Source organism: Haliaeetus leucocephalus, unplaced genomic scaffold, assembly GCF_000737465.1.
Source record: "Haliaeetus leucocephalus isolate CR32 unplaced genomic scaffold, Haliaeetus_leucocephalus-4.0 Scaffold137, whole genome shotgun sequence".
NCBI lineage: Eukaryota > Metazoa > Chordata > Aves > Accipitriformes > Accipitridae > Haliaeetus > Haliaeetus leucocephalus.
The window spans coordinates 2,779,302-2,796,817 of NW_010972573.1; the positions used below are offsets into that span (position 1 = coordinate 2,779,302).

General features: G+C 43.2%; 1 protein-coding gene across 1 annotated transcript in view; it reads right to left on the reverse strand.

Annotated features, from left to right (window-relative positions):
- Positions 1 to 1,392: 1,392 nt before the first annotated feature.
- BCL2 (B-cell CLL/lymphoma 2) overlaps positions 1,393 to 17,516 on the reverse strand; it is a 90,373-nt gene continuing 74,249 nt past the window's right edge. The window contains exon 2 of the mRNA XM_010585990.1: positions 1,393 to 2,070. Coding sequence (XP_010584292.1) covers positions 1,936 to 2,070 — 135 coding nt within the window. The 3' untranslated portion in view covers positions 1,393 to 1,935. The remainder of the gene's footprint in view (positions 2,071 to 17,516) is intronic.

Below are 17,516 nucleotides of genomic sequence, written 5' to 3' on the forward strand. Positions count from 1 at the left end.
AATCAAAAATAATTTCAAATTTGAAATGTAAGCTCTCGCCATCTTTGCTCATACAAAGTGTAGGTGCCACGACTAAATAGCAGTAAAAATGCTGAGATGTACAACTCTTTAAAAACAAACAAACAAACAAAAAAGCAGCTTTGAAGACACATCAACTACAGCCTTAACATTGAACATATTACATTCCCAAGTTAATGGAGATATTTTGCATATAATGCCACAAAGTTATTCGACTGAAATCTTGAGGTTGAATCTACAGTTTATTCACTGTATTTTTTTTCACCCTTAGAGCACTTATGTATTGTACGGTACATTTTATCCAGAGCTTTGCAACCTTTTCTTTTTATGTCTGGATGTCCATTTACCCACAAATCCCAGATTTCAAAAGTTTTATAGAAAAAATAGGAGCGCTTGACTTAAACATTTGAAGCTGGACATTTCCGTGCCCCGAAGCAGCCCGTGGGACACGCTTCAGACTCTTCGGCTTCGTCGGGACTCCTGGCCCCCTCCGAGCGCACGGAAAGCCCCGCTTTACAATGCATTGACACATCTGGTTTCAGAACACAGGTCTGTTTATAAAACTGTATACCGAGCATTCTGCATTAATTTTACTTGAGTTGCATTTTGTAGCATGAGCAAATGACTTCAGTTCCCCCCCCCCTTTTCCTCCACCCTATTTTCGCTTGAAATGACAGTAGGCACCTACGCAATCGAGGTGTCAGAGTCTCTGTCCAGAGAGAGGATTTGGAGTTTCTTCATCATCTTTTCTTCTGTAGACAGTCTTAGGAAATTATTAGCATGAAACAATTTTGAGGGTGAGGGGCAGGAGGATAAAGCTCACTTTCTTTTCCTGTTATGAAAATGAACTTGATTTTGGTGTCCAGTTTGATAAACAAGGATAGGCAGAGCTAATCTGTAACTCGGCTGAGGTCTGCTTCTTGCCAAATAAAATTAAGATCTTTTTCAACTTTTGGGGATTTAGAGACCGCATCTAATTGGTTTCAAACCCCTGGAGGAACTCAGTAAGTAAACAGGATTAGTTGCAGATATGAGCCCACTAAAGTGGGACACAGGTCAGGTCTTCAGACTCCAGCTCTGCTCTGTTGAAGCAGGCACTTAAGGTCTCCTGATGTTTCTGTGTCAGTAGCTGCAAAAAACGTTTTACCGCTGAGAAAATCATTGGAACGGCAATTTCCTGCAAGCCCCAAAGATTTAACTTCACACTTGTATTAAAAAAAAGTATTTGAGTTGACACGTATTAGGGTATTGTGATTATGACGTGATGGCACAACTGGTAACTTGAAAACGCACGTTCACAAGGCATAAGCAATCATATTTCCAACTGTTCTCCTGTAGGGATAGCCAAGTGTCCTTCAGGAAATTGCTATCTTGACTCCACGTATGTACCATGTTGAATTGTTTACTCTGTAAGTTCTTGCCAGCAGGACAGGGTGAGAACTTTGTTCACGCTGACCTTGTCTTTCAGATCCCTCCCAGCCATCCAGAAAATGCAAAGAAAATCAACACAATTACGCAGCTTTTAGCAGCTCAAGTAACTGCCCTTGTGAGTGTAAGCAGGTAGGTCTTTGTCAGTATATTTGCTCTTCAGAGATAAAATTATCCAGCCAGCTGCATTAATTAAAAAAAGAACCTAAAAGACTTTGGGGCTCATTAAACTTAAGAATAACAACATGATGTGATGACAGATACAACTTGCAGAGTTTCTGAAAATAGCAGGTTAAAATGTAAATATCTTTTAATAAATAATTTTCCTGCAATGTAAAAATAAATGATATTTCCTTTGGCAGTAATAGCTGATTTAATCTTTAGCTGGGAAGTTGTTTTGCTCATAAAATATCATTGTGCTACAGAAAAAAAAAAATATTATTTTGTTGTTTTGAAAGACTTTTGTAATCCACAATAAACTGGGTGACTCTACTTATGTCCAAGATAAGCGCCAAGAGTGATGCAAGCTCCCACCAGAACCAGACTCAGGATAGTCTTCAGAGAGATCCAGGAGAAATCGAACAAAGGCCTCATACTGTTGCCATACAACTCCACGAAGGCATCCTAGAAAGGGAAATAACAGAATATCAGAATTGCAGTAACTTTTTCAGAGAGGGAGGGCAACTTCTTCACGCTCAATAGTCATCCAGCAATTACGCTGGCACAAAAACCCCACACGAACCTATTAAAACAGTGATTTGGGAGCTATGTTTTTGTGCAGTGCTTAGCACAAAGTTCTCTTGCCTATTTCTTTACAAATATTGCTGTAATTACTTATGGTTGTGACTTCTGCTTTAACCATGCCCAGTCTAACAGAAAATATAGGAGCAGCATTTTTAAATACGAGTACCACCATTTTGACTCCAGAATGTTGTATATACAAACATACACAAATGAGGTAAATGGACCTTCATTCTCCAAACCTTTCACTTCCACTGGACATGGGGTATCTATATTGCTGGTCAGCTTCACTGAAAATAAGGCAGTATTTATCTGGTTCCTTTGGGATGGGTTCAGAAGACTATGTGTAGTAGCCACAGATGTTTCTTTGATATGAACTGAAGCTGTTAGGGTTGCGTTACACCTCTGATGGTCTTTCCCAGCTGCCACCAAAAGGGGTGACACCTTGGTCCTGCGCTCCTGCTAACCATCCCTTGGATGTGGCAGTGGGCTGGCTGTAGGGTCCGTTGGGCCAACCAACTGACCTGACAGCCCTGCCCCCAAAAAAGAGCTGTCTTGTCAGTGTGCCTTGCCCCCCAGCCTACAGCCAAGACATCCAGCTAGAGGAAGAGGAGGGGGAGCGCGCAGTGACACCACGTCTCACGGCCGCCCACAAGTCACCCGGCGCGAGGTGCAGGGGGAGTCCTCTCCCTCAGCCCAGCCCAAACCACCCTGGGTTTCTCCTTCGAGCTGCAGTCCTCCACGGATGGAGAGCTGTTTTGTAAAGCTGCTCTGGGAAACTCTGGAGGGGTGTGTAGGCACCGAATGGAAAGGCTGCTCAGGTAGCAAAGATAAAGTTTTTGTGGCTCATAAATACAGTGGGATTTGACTGGGCTAGTGACCAGACGGGTGATACTCTGCACGTAACGCCTTTCTTGCAGGCTGCAGCTCCTAACAAACGTGAAGCTTCAGAGCATTCCCAAGAGACAGACAAATCATACCGTATGGCATGAAAGCAGTAAATAGCGAAGCTGAATGACTTTAAAAATGTGACAAAACTGATAGCATCATTTAGGGCAACTCTTTTATTGTGCAGCCAGTCAAGGTCTGTTCCCAAACTACTGAGAGAAACCCATGAAACAGCTATCTAATGTGGGGGTTTCTGCCTCTACCTTTATTACTCTAGACTTCCCATTTTTGGTAGAAGTTAACATTCTCTATTTATGTTAGAGTGCCTTTAGCTGTTTTGTAATGTTACTATGCTAGGAAGTAACCTGCCTTCTAAAAATGCATATATGTTATGGTTTACAGAAGGAATTAAGGAATTAAAGGGAAAGGTCCCTGGTATTAATATGAACCTTCCAGCCAAGTTAATTTTCCGTAAATTGGGTAGTTAAATTAGCCTCCATCATTAGCCACCTCTATTGTCAGCGTACGAGCGTTTGTGGTTTTACCACAAGAGGGCGTGTAAGGTTTTTTAATATTTTGCCATTTTGACTCCTGCTCATTAGACACTGAGTGAGATTCAAATAAATGATAGGTATGTACTTCCAAAATATGTTATTACATTAAGTAATATCGGTGCATGTTGTACGTAAGAGTGGGTGTCAGTAGGTAAGAGTCGGTAACAGAATAGCTATAGTCTTTGGCCAACAGATTGACCTGAAAACATGTCTGCCTCCTCCTATTTCCCCATGCTTGCTCCTCCAGGCAATCATTTTCAAACTTGGGTTTCCAAAGGTATATTCTTAAGTGAAAGCAGCTTAACCTTTGGGGGGAATGTTTTAATGCAAACTCTTCATTCAAGAGAAAATTTGGCAACTTTTGCTTAGCTGCCTGGTTTTTGCAATAGACATTTGCAAACTCTGGCCTTAATATTCTGCTGTGCTGTTGCAGAGCTGAAAAAGCACACTCAGTTTGCTGTGCAGCTCTTTGGAAAGCCGCTTTTATTTCTCCTTAAGGCTATGAAGTAACACAATATCCTAAAATGTTACAGACTGGGCTAAATCCTGTTGTCGCCAGTGCAGACTCACTGACTTCCACGGGAGCTTTGTCTGTATAGGGAGTCCAAGATCAGGCCTTATAAAAATACAACAAGGGTAAAGTTCAGCACTTGGTGATATTATTATGGGTGGAAAAGAGAGGAAATGAAAAAAAAAGAAAACCAACATGGAAATGCAAGTCATGTGAAAACATTTTAACGTTACGATTTTCATGGTTTCTTTCTGTGGGGAAGGTCTCACTTCTGTATATTCATGACAGCCAATGCATACACAGTATCAATATCAAAATGAGCATATTTTGTGCCTCCCCTCTATCCCAGTTTAGGAACATTCCTCCCAGTTTGTCTGGGAGAACATTTCTAATGATTTGATAGAGCTCCTTGTATTGGGTACGAAGATGGACAGAGGGTTACAGTAAAACTTGAAGACAAGGCAAAAGTATGGCCTAACCTATGGCTCAAAAGAGGAATGTTAACAAAAAATGTGCAGCATTCAGTACTTTTTCGTCCAAGATTATTACAACAATAACATGAACCCAACCTAATGGTGTCTGCACTATATATTACAAGTAGCTCTTTATGATCGTTCCCCCTCCCCTTCTCAAACATCCTGATTAGGCCTATTTCCGAAGCTTGTTTGAACAGCCTGTCACTATTTGTTTAAGTTTCAAACCTGTTTTAAATAAACACATGTTCATTTTATGTACTAAAACAAGGAGAGGGAGCGAGGGAAGTATGACTCGTTGCTGAAAACTATTTTAGCACACAGAGAACCCTAAACAGAATCTCAACTGTTTCACAAGGTTTGTCTCCTTCTGTAAACCCATGTATTTGTCACTGGATTTTTGTCACCTAAACCGGTCTGTTTAAAATAAGAGAATCTCTGCTAAAACAAATAAGATTAGGAAAATTTCTTGAAACACTTGATGTCCTCTGAAAAGCACTCTTCATAATGAAAGCAAGGGTCCCCTTGGCAAATAGACTGAGGCAAGTTCTGGCTTGGTCAACCTTTCTGGAAGTCTTACACAATTTGAAAGAAAATGGTTGCAGGCCTTGCTTTTAAGACCTACCTATTCAAAATTTAATGGAAAGTTATATCGTGGATGTAAAATTATATCAGGGCAGTTAAAAATTCTATAGAAAAGAACTCTTCATTCAGCTCTGCAAGTTTTTAAAAAGTAATTTCTTAAGAAGCTTTTATTAAGTCGAATCAGTCCATTGCTGGTTTACTATGCCACTTTATGTTGACTGTTTCTGTGGAGCAAGGGATGTGAGGAAAGGAAAGATGCTCTGCCTCGGCTCCTCTTAGCACCAAAGCACAGCAGATACCTGCCTCACCTACCTGGGCTTGATTGGCAGGCCAGGAAGATTGCCCCCAGGGCACCTCTCGCTGCCTTCTCGCCTGTTGAACTGTATGCAGGGAGGACATAGTGTGCTCCTGGCTGGAGTTCCTGGGATTTGCAGGGAGCCCAGGGCAAAAGTAGAGTTTGTCACCCTCGGAGGATTAGGAGGCGTGTTTCTGAGTCAGGGCAGTCTCAAAACAAAGCATCCAGATCACACTACCCCACTCTTCCGCTGGCCCAAGTTCGGCGTTTCTGATCCAAGAAACAAATGTCATCTTTAATTACACAGGCATTCTTTGCTTGCGCATCGAGCCGAGTTTGTTCAGTCTCGGTCCCGTTGCAACTCAGCCTTCACCTCTGCTTCGGAGGCGAGGCACAGCTTCTCGGCCGCAGAGAAGGACGTGCTTCCCGTAGGCTGAGCCCAGCGAACCGTTACGGATCCGACGGCTCCTTACTGAAAATACGGAGGGAGAAGGCAGTTTCAGCCTGGCATTTCTGACCGAGGGGGCAGTGGGGAGAGCAAACACAAGGAAGTAAAGGCTTCCTTTTTCTACCTGAATCAAACAGCTGGTGAGGAAGTGACTTTATTTCCCTCGTTATCATTGGGTTGGCAGGATATCCTCTTGAGCCACATTGTATTGAATGAAGAGCCAGCGAGACTTCCATTTTACTGAACGGGAATTACCTTGCGGCTATTTTACGCTGCCCTCTCCGTGACTCCAAAGCAAACAAACAAACACACGCTAGCTCCGGGCTTTTGAAGAAACCTGCACAGGTCTGAACGAGACAGCTTTGCCACCTGGTACGGGGCAGGAGAGGGAACGGCATAAGCTCCGATGCCAAGGTTTAGCAGCTGAATGACTTTTCCCTCACCCCTGCCTCCATACGAATGACACAAATGCTCATAAAAGCTTTCGTTCCCAAATGGTAACTCATTTCAGAAAGAGTTTGGGGAGGGAGCGGACAGAGCTGGTTAAATCGTCCCATGTTTTCTATGCAGTGAAACCTCATTAAAATGTCATCTTGAAGCTAACGAGAAAAGTTCTTGGAACACAAAAAATAGACAAATCTGTAGCTGTTCTTTTCCCAAAGAGTTTGTGGGTCTTCTCTGCAAGCCTTAGTCATGAGGACATGTAAATAAGGGCAGCTCAGACCTTGGTTGTGTTGTGCCGAGGTGTGGCGTTTCACGAGGTCGGTATCTTTAGAGAGGCCGGTATCTTTTTACGCCTGGGAGTGCCAGAACGCTGGCAGTCCAGCCAGGTGCAGTTACTGAATTACAATGGGAAGGAAAAGAAGGTGTCACCACACAAGCCCTGCTGACCACGGGCAGAGAACCTGCCTGGGGAGTGGCTTCAGCTCACCGAAGTCTGTGGGAACTGAAATCAGTGGAAATACTATTTGCATAAGGCTGACTAAATGTGGCACTCAGATGGAGACATCTAAGGAGCAAGGACTAATCATGGCTAGGTTTGCTCATGAAAACCGATGCATACGCTTAGAAATACATAAATGTGAGTGGTTATAGTAACGGGGATGGCTATTCCTCCCGTCCACGCCCCCAGAGAGTGACCCTGCTGGCAGGCAGATTTCACCCGGACCTCTGCGAGATGAAGGACAAGCCCAGGCTTTGGGGAATGGTCAAGCCATCTCTTTAAGCACAGGATTTGCAAGGTGTTGATCATTCAGCTTGCATGGAAACCCGTGCCATGTTCAGACTAGGCTGCATTCTTGTTAAACCAAGTCAGCATGAGAAATGTTTCAGTAATTTAGTCTTGGCGTCTCTACTTAATTCAGTTAGACGTGGCTCTGCAATATGCAAAAGCCCAGACCTAGTGGAGGCTGCCTTGTTTTCTTATTCCTGGAAAGGCCCACAATAAAATGAGGTATTTCTGGCACCAGCATAACAGCTGTAATGTCACTATAGCCGCTAGCTGGTGGTATTTAATGGGTGCCACTTTTGAGGGAGCAATATTACCATTAATGAGAGAAAGAAGGCAAGAAGGCCTTCTGGACAAAATCCTCGATGGTCAAACCTCCTCTACTCGATCCTTCACAATTTTCTTTTTGGATCTTTTGTGCGTTGATAATCCTACTCAACTAATTTGCTGTTTGTTTGCATCAATATTTAGCAGTCTTAGTTTTATTTTCCAAAGGTACCCTACTTAAGTAGAGTGCTAGAAGCTGTGTGTAACTCATACCTAGAAAACAAATGTGTGCCTGCACATAGTTTCATGAATCTCGGTTGCACCGAGAACTGTTCAGTTTTAGGCCACCTTCTCCTTCTACTCAAATTCATCAAACCTGTTCTAGAGAGTTTACATTCACATGCAACAGTAAACTTAGCAAACACCCATTTATGGCTTTGTGGGTCACTTTGGAGGAGAGAACAAGTGTCACAGAGTTGCTGGAGGGACTCATCTCATCCCGTAACATCGCTTTTATACCTGCATCCTCTGACAAGAAGCTAGATGCACTGGGACCCCTGTCAAATCTTCAGAATGACTTTAAAATTAAAATAATGACAAAACAGGTCTGAATGACAACGCAGGCCTGTTTCTCTCAAAATCTTGTCTAGATTCTCCATCTTGCTCGTAACTTACTTTCAGTATGAGTGCCTCCCATGAGCCCTTACATGGGAAATAGCCTACCTCGTTTGAAAGCCCAAATCTGAAGATGTGACTGCAGCGGGTAAGCTGGTAGCAGAGGGAAATGTGAACACATCCCCCGTTATGTTCCCTGCCTGCTCCAGCTGCCCGGGGCCGCTCTTGGGCCGCCGCAAAAGAGTTAAATCACGTAACTGCCTGAGAAATGGGAACTGAAAGTAGCTGCTTGTAGAAATGCTCAAAGCGCTGTGGCACAGCGTCTGTCATCAAGGCCACGGAGGGTTTTATTTAACAAGCGCGTCCAGCTGTGCTGGGCTCGGGGAGCAGGTATTAGCGGAGGTAGAGAGGGGAAAGCAAGACAGCGAGGCTGTCAGTCTGGTGAGGACGGCCTGGCCCGGGGCGGCCTTGGCCAGAAAAGGTGAAGTGCCCATGTGAACAAGAAGGGTGAAATGGAACCGGTCTGAGCAGGTTGTCCCATTGGCTGAGCCACGAGGGACCAGTCATGCATTTTTCTGCTTCTTGTTTTAACATCCCTCAGGGAAACACTCCATCCCGTGTTTGTTGTCTCAACACTGAGTTCTGGTCCAAATCCCTTTGGCTCAACTAACTTGCGCCCGGCATTGAGCAAGAGTAACGCGGAGCTGGAGCGGTGGCCTTGGCGCTCCTCGGCGTCCCTTGGTGTTCCAGCGGCACCGGCTCACGCAGAGCCACCGGCACCTTCTGCAGAAGTGCGACCCGTTCCTCACGTGACCTGAAGCAGGCTCTCGGTTTTTTTCTAAATCTTGTGACAATCAACTGATTTACAGGAGGAATAAGACAACACTTCTAACCTTATGATAAAGTAACCTCCCGACAAATCTGCAATTTAATGAATAAGCGCAAAAAAAGCTTATGCTGTAGACTTCAGTGAACAGTTACACCTCTACCAGCAGCCACCTGGAAAATATGAATTTGTGCATGTGTTTTCTTTGGCAGCCTACACCTCATTAGCAGCCCAAACCATTTCTGCTCACCTGTAAAAGCCTTACTGGAGGCAGAGAAGAGGCAGCATGTTTTGGTCATTGCTTTCTCTTGCCATTTCCTAAGTCAGCCCCCGGGTGCCACGCTCCCCCGGGTACTGTGTGTCAGCGTTAGCTGTAGGGGAGGCAGACGTGTCCTGGCTGTCGGGCAGCCTGATGGAGCAAGCTGCAAGTGCCCCTCTTCCAACACGGGAGTGGAGGCCTCGCGGTGGCTTGCTCCATGTTTTCATCATTTCACAGCGAAGTGATGATGGGAAATTAAAATAAGGGGAAGTTCCTGGTCTGCATCTGCTCGGAAGAGATTGTCTGTGGTCCGGGTGCCTCCCCTCCACTCCTCCTTCTTGTCCTTTCTATCCTGTTCTCCACATGAGCAAAAGCACACGACCTGGGAGACAAATGGAGGGTGAGGGAGCAGGGAAAGCAATGAGGAGAGTCTGTGTAGACGGAGGCAAGTGGGAATTTAGACAAAATGAACTGTCTAAATAGGACAGGTGAAAACTGCCTGTGGCCACGATGAGTGGAATCCTACTTTTAAGTCAAGATAGCTTTATGAGGTGCCTTGCGCTGTGGGGGGGGCTCATAGGTTAGGGTTGGCTAGTAAATCTTGAATTTTTGCAAGTGTTTTCAGGTAAGAGCTAACAGGGACGGGACCGTGTGAAAAAAAAGGAAGAGTCGGAGTGTAAGAATACAATTCACAAACAGACTGAAGGATTTTGTTTTGTTATTCAAGCCAGCTCAAATTCATTTGCATACACAGTTGTAATCCATTAACTATGACCATTAGATTTATTCAAATGCCACAAAGCAAAACAAAAATATGAAGACTTACTTACTTAATAAAATGCAAACCCCTCTGCCCCTCCACCTCCAAAACCAACACCAAAACAAACAACAGGCACCCTACAGGAGAACTGGGATCCTCCTCCCATCCAAAAGCAAGTACCACTGGGATGTTTAAAAATGACACACCTCCTACCCATAAGTATACTTTAATTCCTCTGTAAAAAGAAATAATGTCTTGCTGATACAAGAAAGGGAACAAATTCTGTGTGTTTCCTTTTAGCAGGAAGCTTTAAAACCGAAAAAATGTTAAGAGATTAGTAGCAGGAGAAAAAGGGTTATTCTGTATTTCAGGGGCTTTGCTGGTGTCACTGTTCTGGCCAAATCTCTCGATGGAGACATGGCTTATACCAGTTGAAGGAGTCTGCCAGCATGGTCGAAGTACCTCTGAAACAATGTGAGTTATACTGGCAAAAGGAGTCCTCTATTTGGTGTAAGTCTATGTGAGTCTACATAGTGGGGAAGGGAATCATGCCAAAATAGTTATCTTTGTAGGCTAGGGATGTGATTTTTTCCCCATGAGATAGTTATGCCGGCCAGACTTTGTCATGTAGACCCTAGGAACTTTTATTTGCAAAATAAGACTGTAATTTATTTTAACCAGATGTTCAGCACTGATCTGTGTCTGTGCATTCACAGTGCACTCCAAGTAATTTTTACTGTGAAAGACATACACCTTGGACACCGGTAAGATTTTAAAAACATAACACTGAAACTTTAAGGTTGTGGTGCGCTTATCTTTCCTTTTGGTGGTGATATGTAGTTCACAATGAAGTAAGCTGGTGTTCTGGGTATTGAGTTTTGCTCCTAGCAATCGGATCCTCTACAGGTCCTGTAAAGCAGAAGGCTCAGCTCTCCTGTCTATCAGACATTCACATCAATTGCTGGAGCAAGTCATGCAGTTCCTTACAACCTAATGGTTCCTGGGAGTGTAGGGTGAGAGCTGAGGTGACCTAGGATCTCTCTTTTTCGGTAAAGAGCAGGAGGTACGACTGCCAGTCCTTTGAAAAACAAATCCCTCTTTGTTTTCTTTCGTGCCTGGTGTTCCTGAGAGGAGGCAGGGGCTGGTTCTGCTACAGGACAATGATCATCAGAGTGGTCACATAGCTGTCACTGGAGCCTGAAGTACCTACCACTATCAACAAGTTAACATACACATCCTTGGGAACAGCTGAAATACAGCTTAGCCTGCATTCCTATGGCCAGTCATTCAAAACAGAAACTAAAGGATTTGGTTAACTGCTGTGCTTTTTTTTTTTATAAGCCTGCATGTCCTTGCAGATCATTCACAAAGGGCTGAGCATTTATATTTCCTGTTGACATCCTTTGAAAGGGAGAATGCCAATGGAAATTGGATCTTTTAATGAACAATTTCTGCGGACAGCAAGTCAGATGAAAATTCATGAAGGATTTAAATCTATCATTGTGACCTTGAACTAACAGCATGAGGAAGGAGAAGGCCGTTAACTTAGGCAGGAAAGATTGGTAATTACTTCATGTGTTGGTGTTTCCAAGTGAGTAGAAATTTCATGCAAAAATTCAGATACTCAAAGAAAGAGAATAAAAAACAAACTCGGGAATATCAGCCAAGAAAAAAATAAATGCATTACCTATGAAATCAGTCTTGAAAGCGTTCCCACTTTCTAAAATAAATAAGACCCTACAGATTGGAAACTGCAGATCAAAATTGATATAAGGTCCTCAACATCATAATTTACTTTTCTTAATACTTCTAAGTGCAGGTGGGTCCACAGAGCAGAGTGCAGTTCTACGGAGAGGAAGAGAGAGCTGACCTTGCACTGACTAAGCAGGGGCAGGTATAGGGGTGGAAGCGCTATAGGTATATTAGAATCATGCTCCAGGTGGGCTAACTATTGCTGCTGTGAAACTAGTGCAATCACTGTTTCAAGGCAGCCCGAGTATCGCTGTGCAGCACTGTGCTGTGCTGTGCTGTGTAGATGTGCCCTGAGGCACTACCAGAGAAAAAATGATGGATCCTGCTGCGCACAGAGTCTCTTACGGCATCGCCTTCCCCGTACGGCAACGTGCGCTGTGGCTCTTGTGCCAGCAGCTGCTGCTGAAAGGCCAGTCTCTCTTGCCCAGTCACTTCAAAATAGCCTCAAGAATTTCATTAAAGCAATAATCTGCAATTAAAGAGCCACCCTTGCTCAAGAGCCAGAGGAAGTGATTACAAGAGCTGAGGGATTCACGTGTGGTAGAAGGAGAGGGATTAGATCTGGAAATAGCTACAGCAATCATCTAGAGGATGACCACAAATAACTCCTGTGTGCAACCACCTCCTGTTTCTGTCTCTCTTCGGGTGATGACCTGTGCTCATCTTGATGCTCTTTTCATTGGAGTTGTCATTGCTGTCAACCTGCTGCTTCTCCCCCAGATCTTCCATCACCGATATCTGCTGCTTCTACCCCCGACTGGGAACGCACAAGGATGGTTTCCATCAGCTTTGCATCAATAGGGGCTTCCTGCCCCACGGGTAACTCAGCGGGCAATTTATGGCTGGAATCTCATGTATCAGTGACATAACCCACCCAGGAGCTGCCTTCACAACCTCCTATAATTAACTGTTGCTGCTGTAAGTTTAGACAAACCCAGGAAATCACATGCAAAATTCTGTCTGATTTGCTATCTAATCTTCTTCTATCTAGGTTCTTATACCACACACATTGCTGTGGTATCTGAGCATCTTGGTGCCTGGATGCAATTCAGTTAAACCCTTTTCAAGCTAGCAGTCTAAGCTGCAGTGCTGACACTTCTACACGCAGCCAACTGTTTTGCTGTGAGCAAACTGTGAAGAAGCTTCTTCAAAGGCTCCCTGAACGTACCAGCTTCTCTTGTCTTACTTTCCCAGATAATGTAAGGTTGGGAAACTTGCCAAGCATCACGCTAAACTGAAAGAGACGTTCACATCGCAGCGAGTACGGAAGCCAAGAGAGCCCAGTCTGCCAGAATGTTATTGTAGCATTCTCAAGAAGCTCACAGCATTAAGACTTCATTTTGTTGTATGCCTGTCTGTCTGTCTGTCTAGGAGATGCTCCACTGGAGGCCAGAAAGTCATTGCTTCCTCAATATTAAATACAAGCGTCTCAGCCAACTACAAACTATTTGTTAGCTTCAAGCTTTGGAGTCGGTTTTCTTTCTTTTTCTTTTAAGATTGGAGGTGTTTGATCCTGTGGTTGATGTCGCTTGAAACAGAACTTCTGCTTTCAAGAGGATGTTAGAGATACCCTTTTCTGTTGACCATACAATCGAAGCAAGAACACAGACAGGGACCAGCAGTCAAAAAGGTGATGAAAAGAAGCTCTATTATTTCTGGATGAGAAATACTAGATATCGGTTTGATTGACTAAGCCCAAGTAAGGGAAGCGAAAAGTTCAGAACTTATCTACACTTTAACAGTAAAGAAGCAAACCTCCCCCAGGAGGAACCATTTAATACTGATATCAAAGTGTATTCTGACTCATTAACTGAAATATGTTGTGCTGGTAGAAGACAGTTGTATCAGCAAGATTTTGTCTACATAAGGGTTTCCACTAGTATAATTTATATCCATAAAAAAAGTCAGATGCATAACAAACATGGGTGTACAGTAGAGTGCAAACCAGACATGAAACACAGGGGAACATTTGCAGGCCAATGTTTTGGTCTATGTAATTTTTACAAATTTGTGATTTAAAAGTTCCTGTAAGTCTATAATGAGAGCAGTTTATATATATATATATATATATAAACAATCTAGAGAAACACAAGCATTAAGAAACTAAAAGAAAACCAAAGCCCCTTCCTTTTTTGGCTATTTATTCCCACAGCTTTAGCTGTAGAGTTGGGGGGGCGGGGGGAGGGAGGGGAAGAAGCTGAACTGAGCCTGTGATCACGGTATTAAGTTGATTTGACTATCAGAAAACTTTAATTTAAATGTTCCCCACGGGGTTTCTGGTATTTATTTCCTTATTTACTTCTTGAGCCTATTTAATACTTTGACCTGAAGGAAGAAGACTTTGCACAAGCAAGAGGATTAAAGGTTCAAATTAGTTAAAGATGAAACAAATCTATTGATTCATTAAAGCCCAGTGTTCTCAGTGTCACCAGCAATACTATCATACATTAAACTGTTAATATGCTTGAAGTGCAGAAAGAAGACCTTTTCAGCATAGGTTACAGATGGCTTTTGACTGGAAAAAATACACTCCTTTGCATCCTTTTTGCCTAACGTTTTCTGTCCCATCCAAATGGCCTTCCTATGTATGTAACAACCATGGGAGGGTTTGTCTCTTCTCATGCCTGTCTGACCCTGTACCTTGGTTTTAGTCTAGTTTTGTCATCTTTGCCCACTCCCAAATTGTACCTCTTAACTTGCACCCCTTTCATTCATTGGGGTTTTTTTGCATGCTTTGTTTGCGTACTCGCTTTCCTTCTCATGTATGTTTCTTCAGGTATTCCTTGTGTGATTCCTTCTTTCTATGGCTGTGTAACCTTCCTTCCTTCATTACCTCTGTTTTCACTATTTATTTTCACGCACCCAGTACTACCTTGCACAGTTTCCGCAAAGCATTCGTGCGTACACAAGTTACGCCTTTCCTTGCCGGTGTATTGCTTATTCCTGTCTATAGAGCTGGAAGTTAGCAGAGACAAATACATGGTTGTCATCGTGCCAGCTAATCGTGCTTGAGCTGTGGTCCCGGCAGGTTTTAACTGCAGCTGGCTGCCACAACGCTGAGTGCAGCCTAGGTGGATGTAATTGCCAAGTCACCATGGGCATTGAGCCAAGGGGACTCTTCGAGGTTGTGTTGTGACACAGTGGCAGCTTGCAGTGAAGACTAGCCCTGCCTAGCACTCGGTGAGACTCCGATACCCAGTTTGTGTCTTGAATAAACCTCAGGTGAGGTGGTGTTCCTCTGGAAGCAAGCAGGGTTGGGTGCGAGTGTTTGAAACACGGCTTAGTACAAACACCAGTTGTGCCTGGTTTGCTGTGAAGCCAACACAAAACTGTGCTCGGAAAGCAGCCTGGCTCAGTCAATCCTGATATGTGGAATGCACAGTGTGTCTATGCATTTTATCAAGAAGCTGGTAGCTGCTGAGCCACACAAGAGGCTCTCTGAAGGCTTTCACACCCCTGGGAGGAGGAGCAGCTTGTAAAGCTGTATTTAGTACTTCATCTCTGGCCAATTTTTAAGGGTAGATTTATTTTGAAGAAAGATGAAGTTGCTCTTTGTTGAATTTCTTAGACACTAAAATACGTACTTATGTCACAGTTTTTAAGGAAAATGAAATAGCATCACCTCAAAGAGATGAAAGGTATGATCCATGACATAGGAGCTGCTATACTGAATTAGCCTTGTGGTCCACCTAGATGTTAAGACTTGGTGACTCAGCTACAATCAGTTTGTGATTAATACCTGAGTTAAGACTCGTTCCTCCCTTTTGCATGTCACTTCTTCAAGATGCTGTCATATCAAGAAATCTCTCTTCTAATCTGTGTGCCTCCTGATGTATTTGGCCAAGCACAGGGGAGTAGCCAAAGTCGCTATTACCACAATTTTTGTTAACAGTTCTTTTGAGTTCAACATTGCTCACTCTGTTTCCTTTTCTTAAGCTGGATATTAGCAAAAAAGACCTGCTAATGTCTTTACTTTCCAAAAGCTGTTAAAATGCCTTGGAATTTCTAGTTTAGCGTTTATTTATCTGTCTTCAGAGATTCAGTTGCATAGTCCTTCCCACTTAAAGTTCAGCTAAATAATGTTCAAGTTATCCTTCTATACAGCGGTATCTCCTCTGCCTCCGTGGCCCAGTCTTTCTTTCCTGAACATTTTGTAGGTAGATAATGATGTTGTTCCACTACATTTCCCTACCGCCCATTATTATTGAAATCATCCTCCATGGCAAAATACTCTGATTGTTCTTTTGCTTTTAAGCTTGTTACATTTGTCTCAATACTTACGCTTATTCAAGTCCTTTTTCTGATACCTTCCCAGTTTTACTGAATTCCCATTTATACGTTTACCAAAATTACGACTCTCCGATGGTCGTAATTGGCATTGTGCTCTCTGAATTCACAAGATGCTGCCATATATACAGATGTCTTTAATAGACATATCTGACTAATATATTCCCCAGTTCCTCATAACTTCTGGCTTATTTGCAGGATCTACTTCTGTTCTGGTCCTCTCCCTTTTCTAGGCTCTCCTTTCCCCAGAAGGTTTCCTCGCTCCCTATCTAACAAACTAAAATGCCTTCTTGCACAGTCTTTTCTGGCCACGCTTGGAACTGGCATAGATCTCACTGTCTCATCAAGCCTGTGTACAAAACCAGGAACAACTGAGTCAAAGCCATTAGCCTTGTCTCGGACCCAGAGTTTTCTATCTAGCCAAATGATGTTAGTTCCCAGACAGTCTCTTACTTACTGGTAAGAAAAGCTCATCCAGTGTCACATGATATCCATTGTTTTGGCTGAAATAAATTAAGAAGCTTGCTGAGTTCACGTTCCTCACGACTGCGTTCGTGGGGACAACTGGGGGCGTTTGTCTCGCCAGTCTCATTCTGTCTGGTGGCAAAAGCCACCTTCAGTCACAAAGAATCGCATTTTCTGCCAGAGAAGGGTGATCAGACCCTCCGCTCTGTAGCCGAGCTTCTCTTCCTTCAGGAGACTGGCTTCTTACAACAAAGCACTGGCCAGCTTGTGCCTAAGAGCCACCCTTCCCCTCCCAGACGACCTTTCAGCTTCTGAGCTTCCTCAATTTCTCACAGACATTTGTGGGATTTCAGAACATTTGAAAGTAAAGAAGCAGAAGCTTTGTAAAATCAAGGGTCCTTAACAGAAGGTAAGATATTTTAATCAGTTCCCTAGTCAAAATAAGAGTTACTATCTTTTTATCTACCTGCTTAAGTTTTAATAAAATGGTGGGCTTTCGGTTGGGCAAATAACTGTCAGTACTGTATCACCCAAGAGAGTTCTTTCTCAGTCTCACTGTAATGTATCCCATTTCCCTAAATCTTCAGCAAATATGCTTTCAAGTTAGATTCCTAAACACGTAAGTAGACACCTAAATGAACAGACTGAGTTTGATGGGGGGACGTCCTGCCTTGGTTGTCTGAAGTTAGGTAGGTGCCAAGCATTTAAAGTCTTGGGCCAAGTAATACATTACAAAGCTACAGTTTGAATGGGGACAGAGGAAGTTAAACTCCTGATCTCATTTCTAAAATTTTAATATTATGCATTAATAATCATTGCATTGATAATAATTTAATTAAAATTGTTGGGATTTAAAAAATCTTTTCTGAAAATTGTGTTTTAATTTTCTGCACTATTTATTTGACAGGGATCAGAGTGCAGCAATGAGACTGTAAGAACAGAAAGAAACTTTTCAATGGGGAGGGTGCCGGAACTAGCTATATTAGTAAGTAACCGACTAACTGAACAAGGAGTGAATGAGTGACAGGGAGAGAGAATGTAGGGATGGAGATTCAGCATTCCCGGTCCTCATCATGCAAGAAATAGAGGGATATCAATTACATACGGAAATACAGG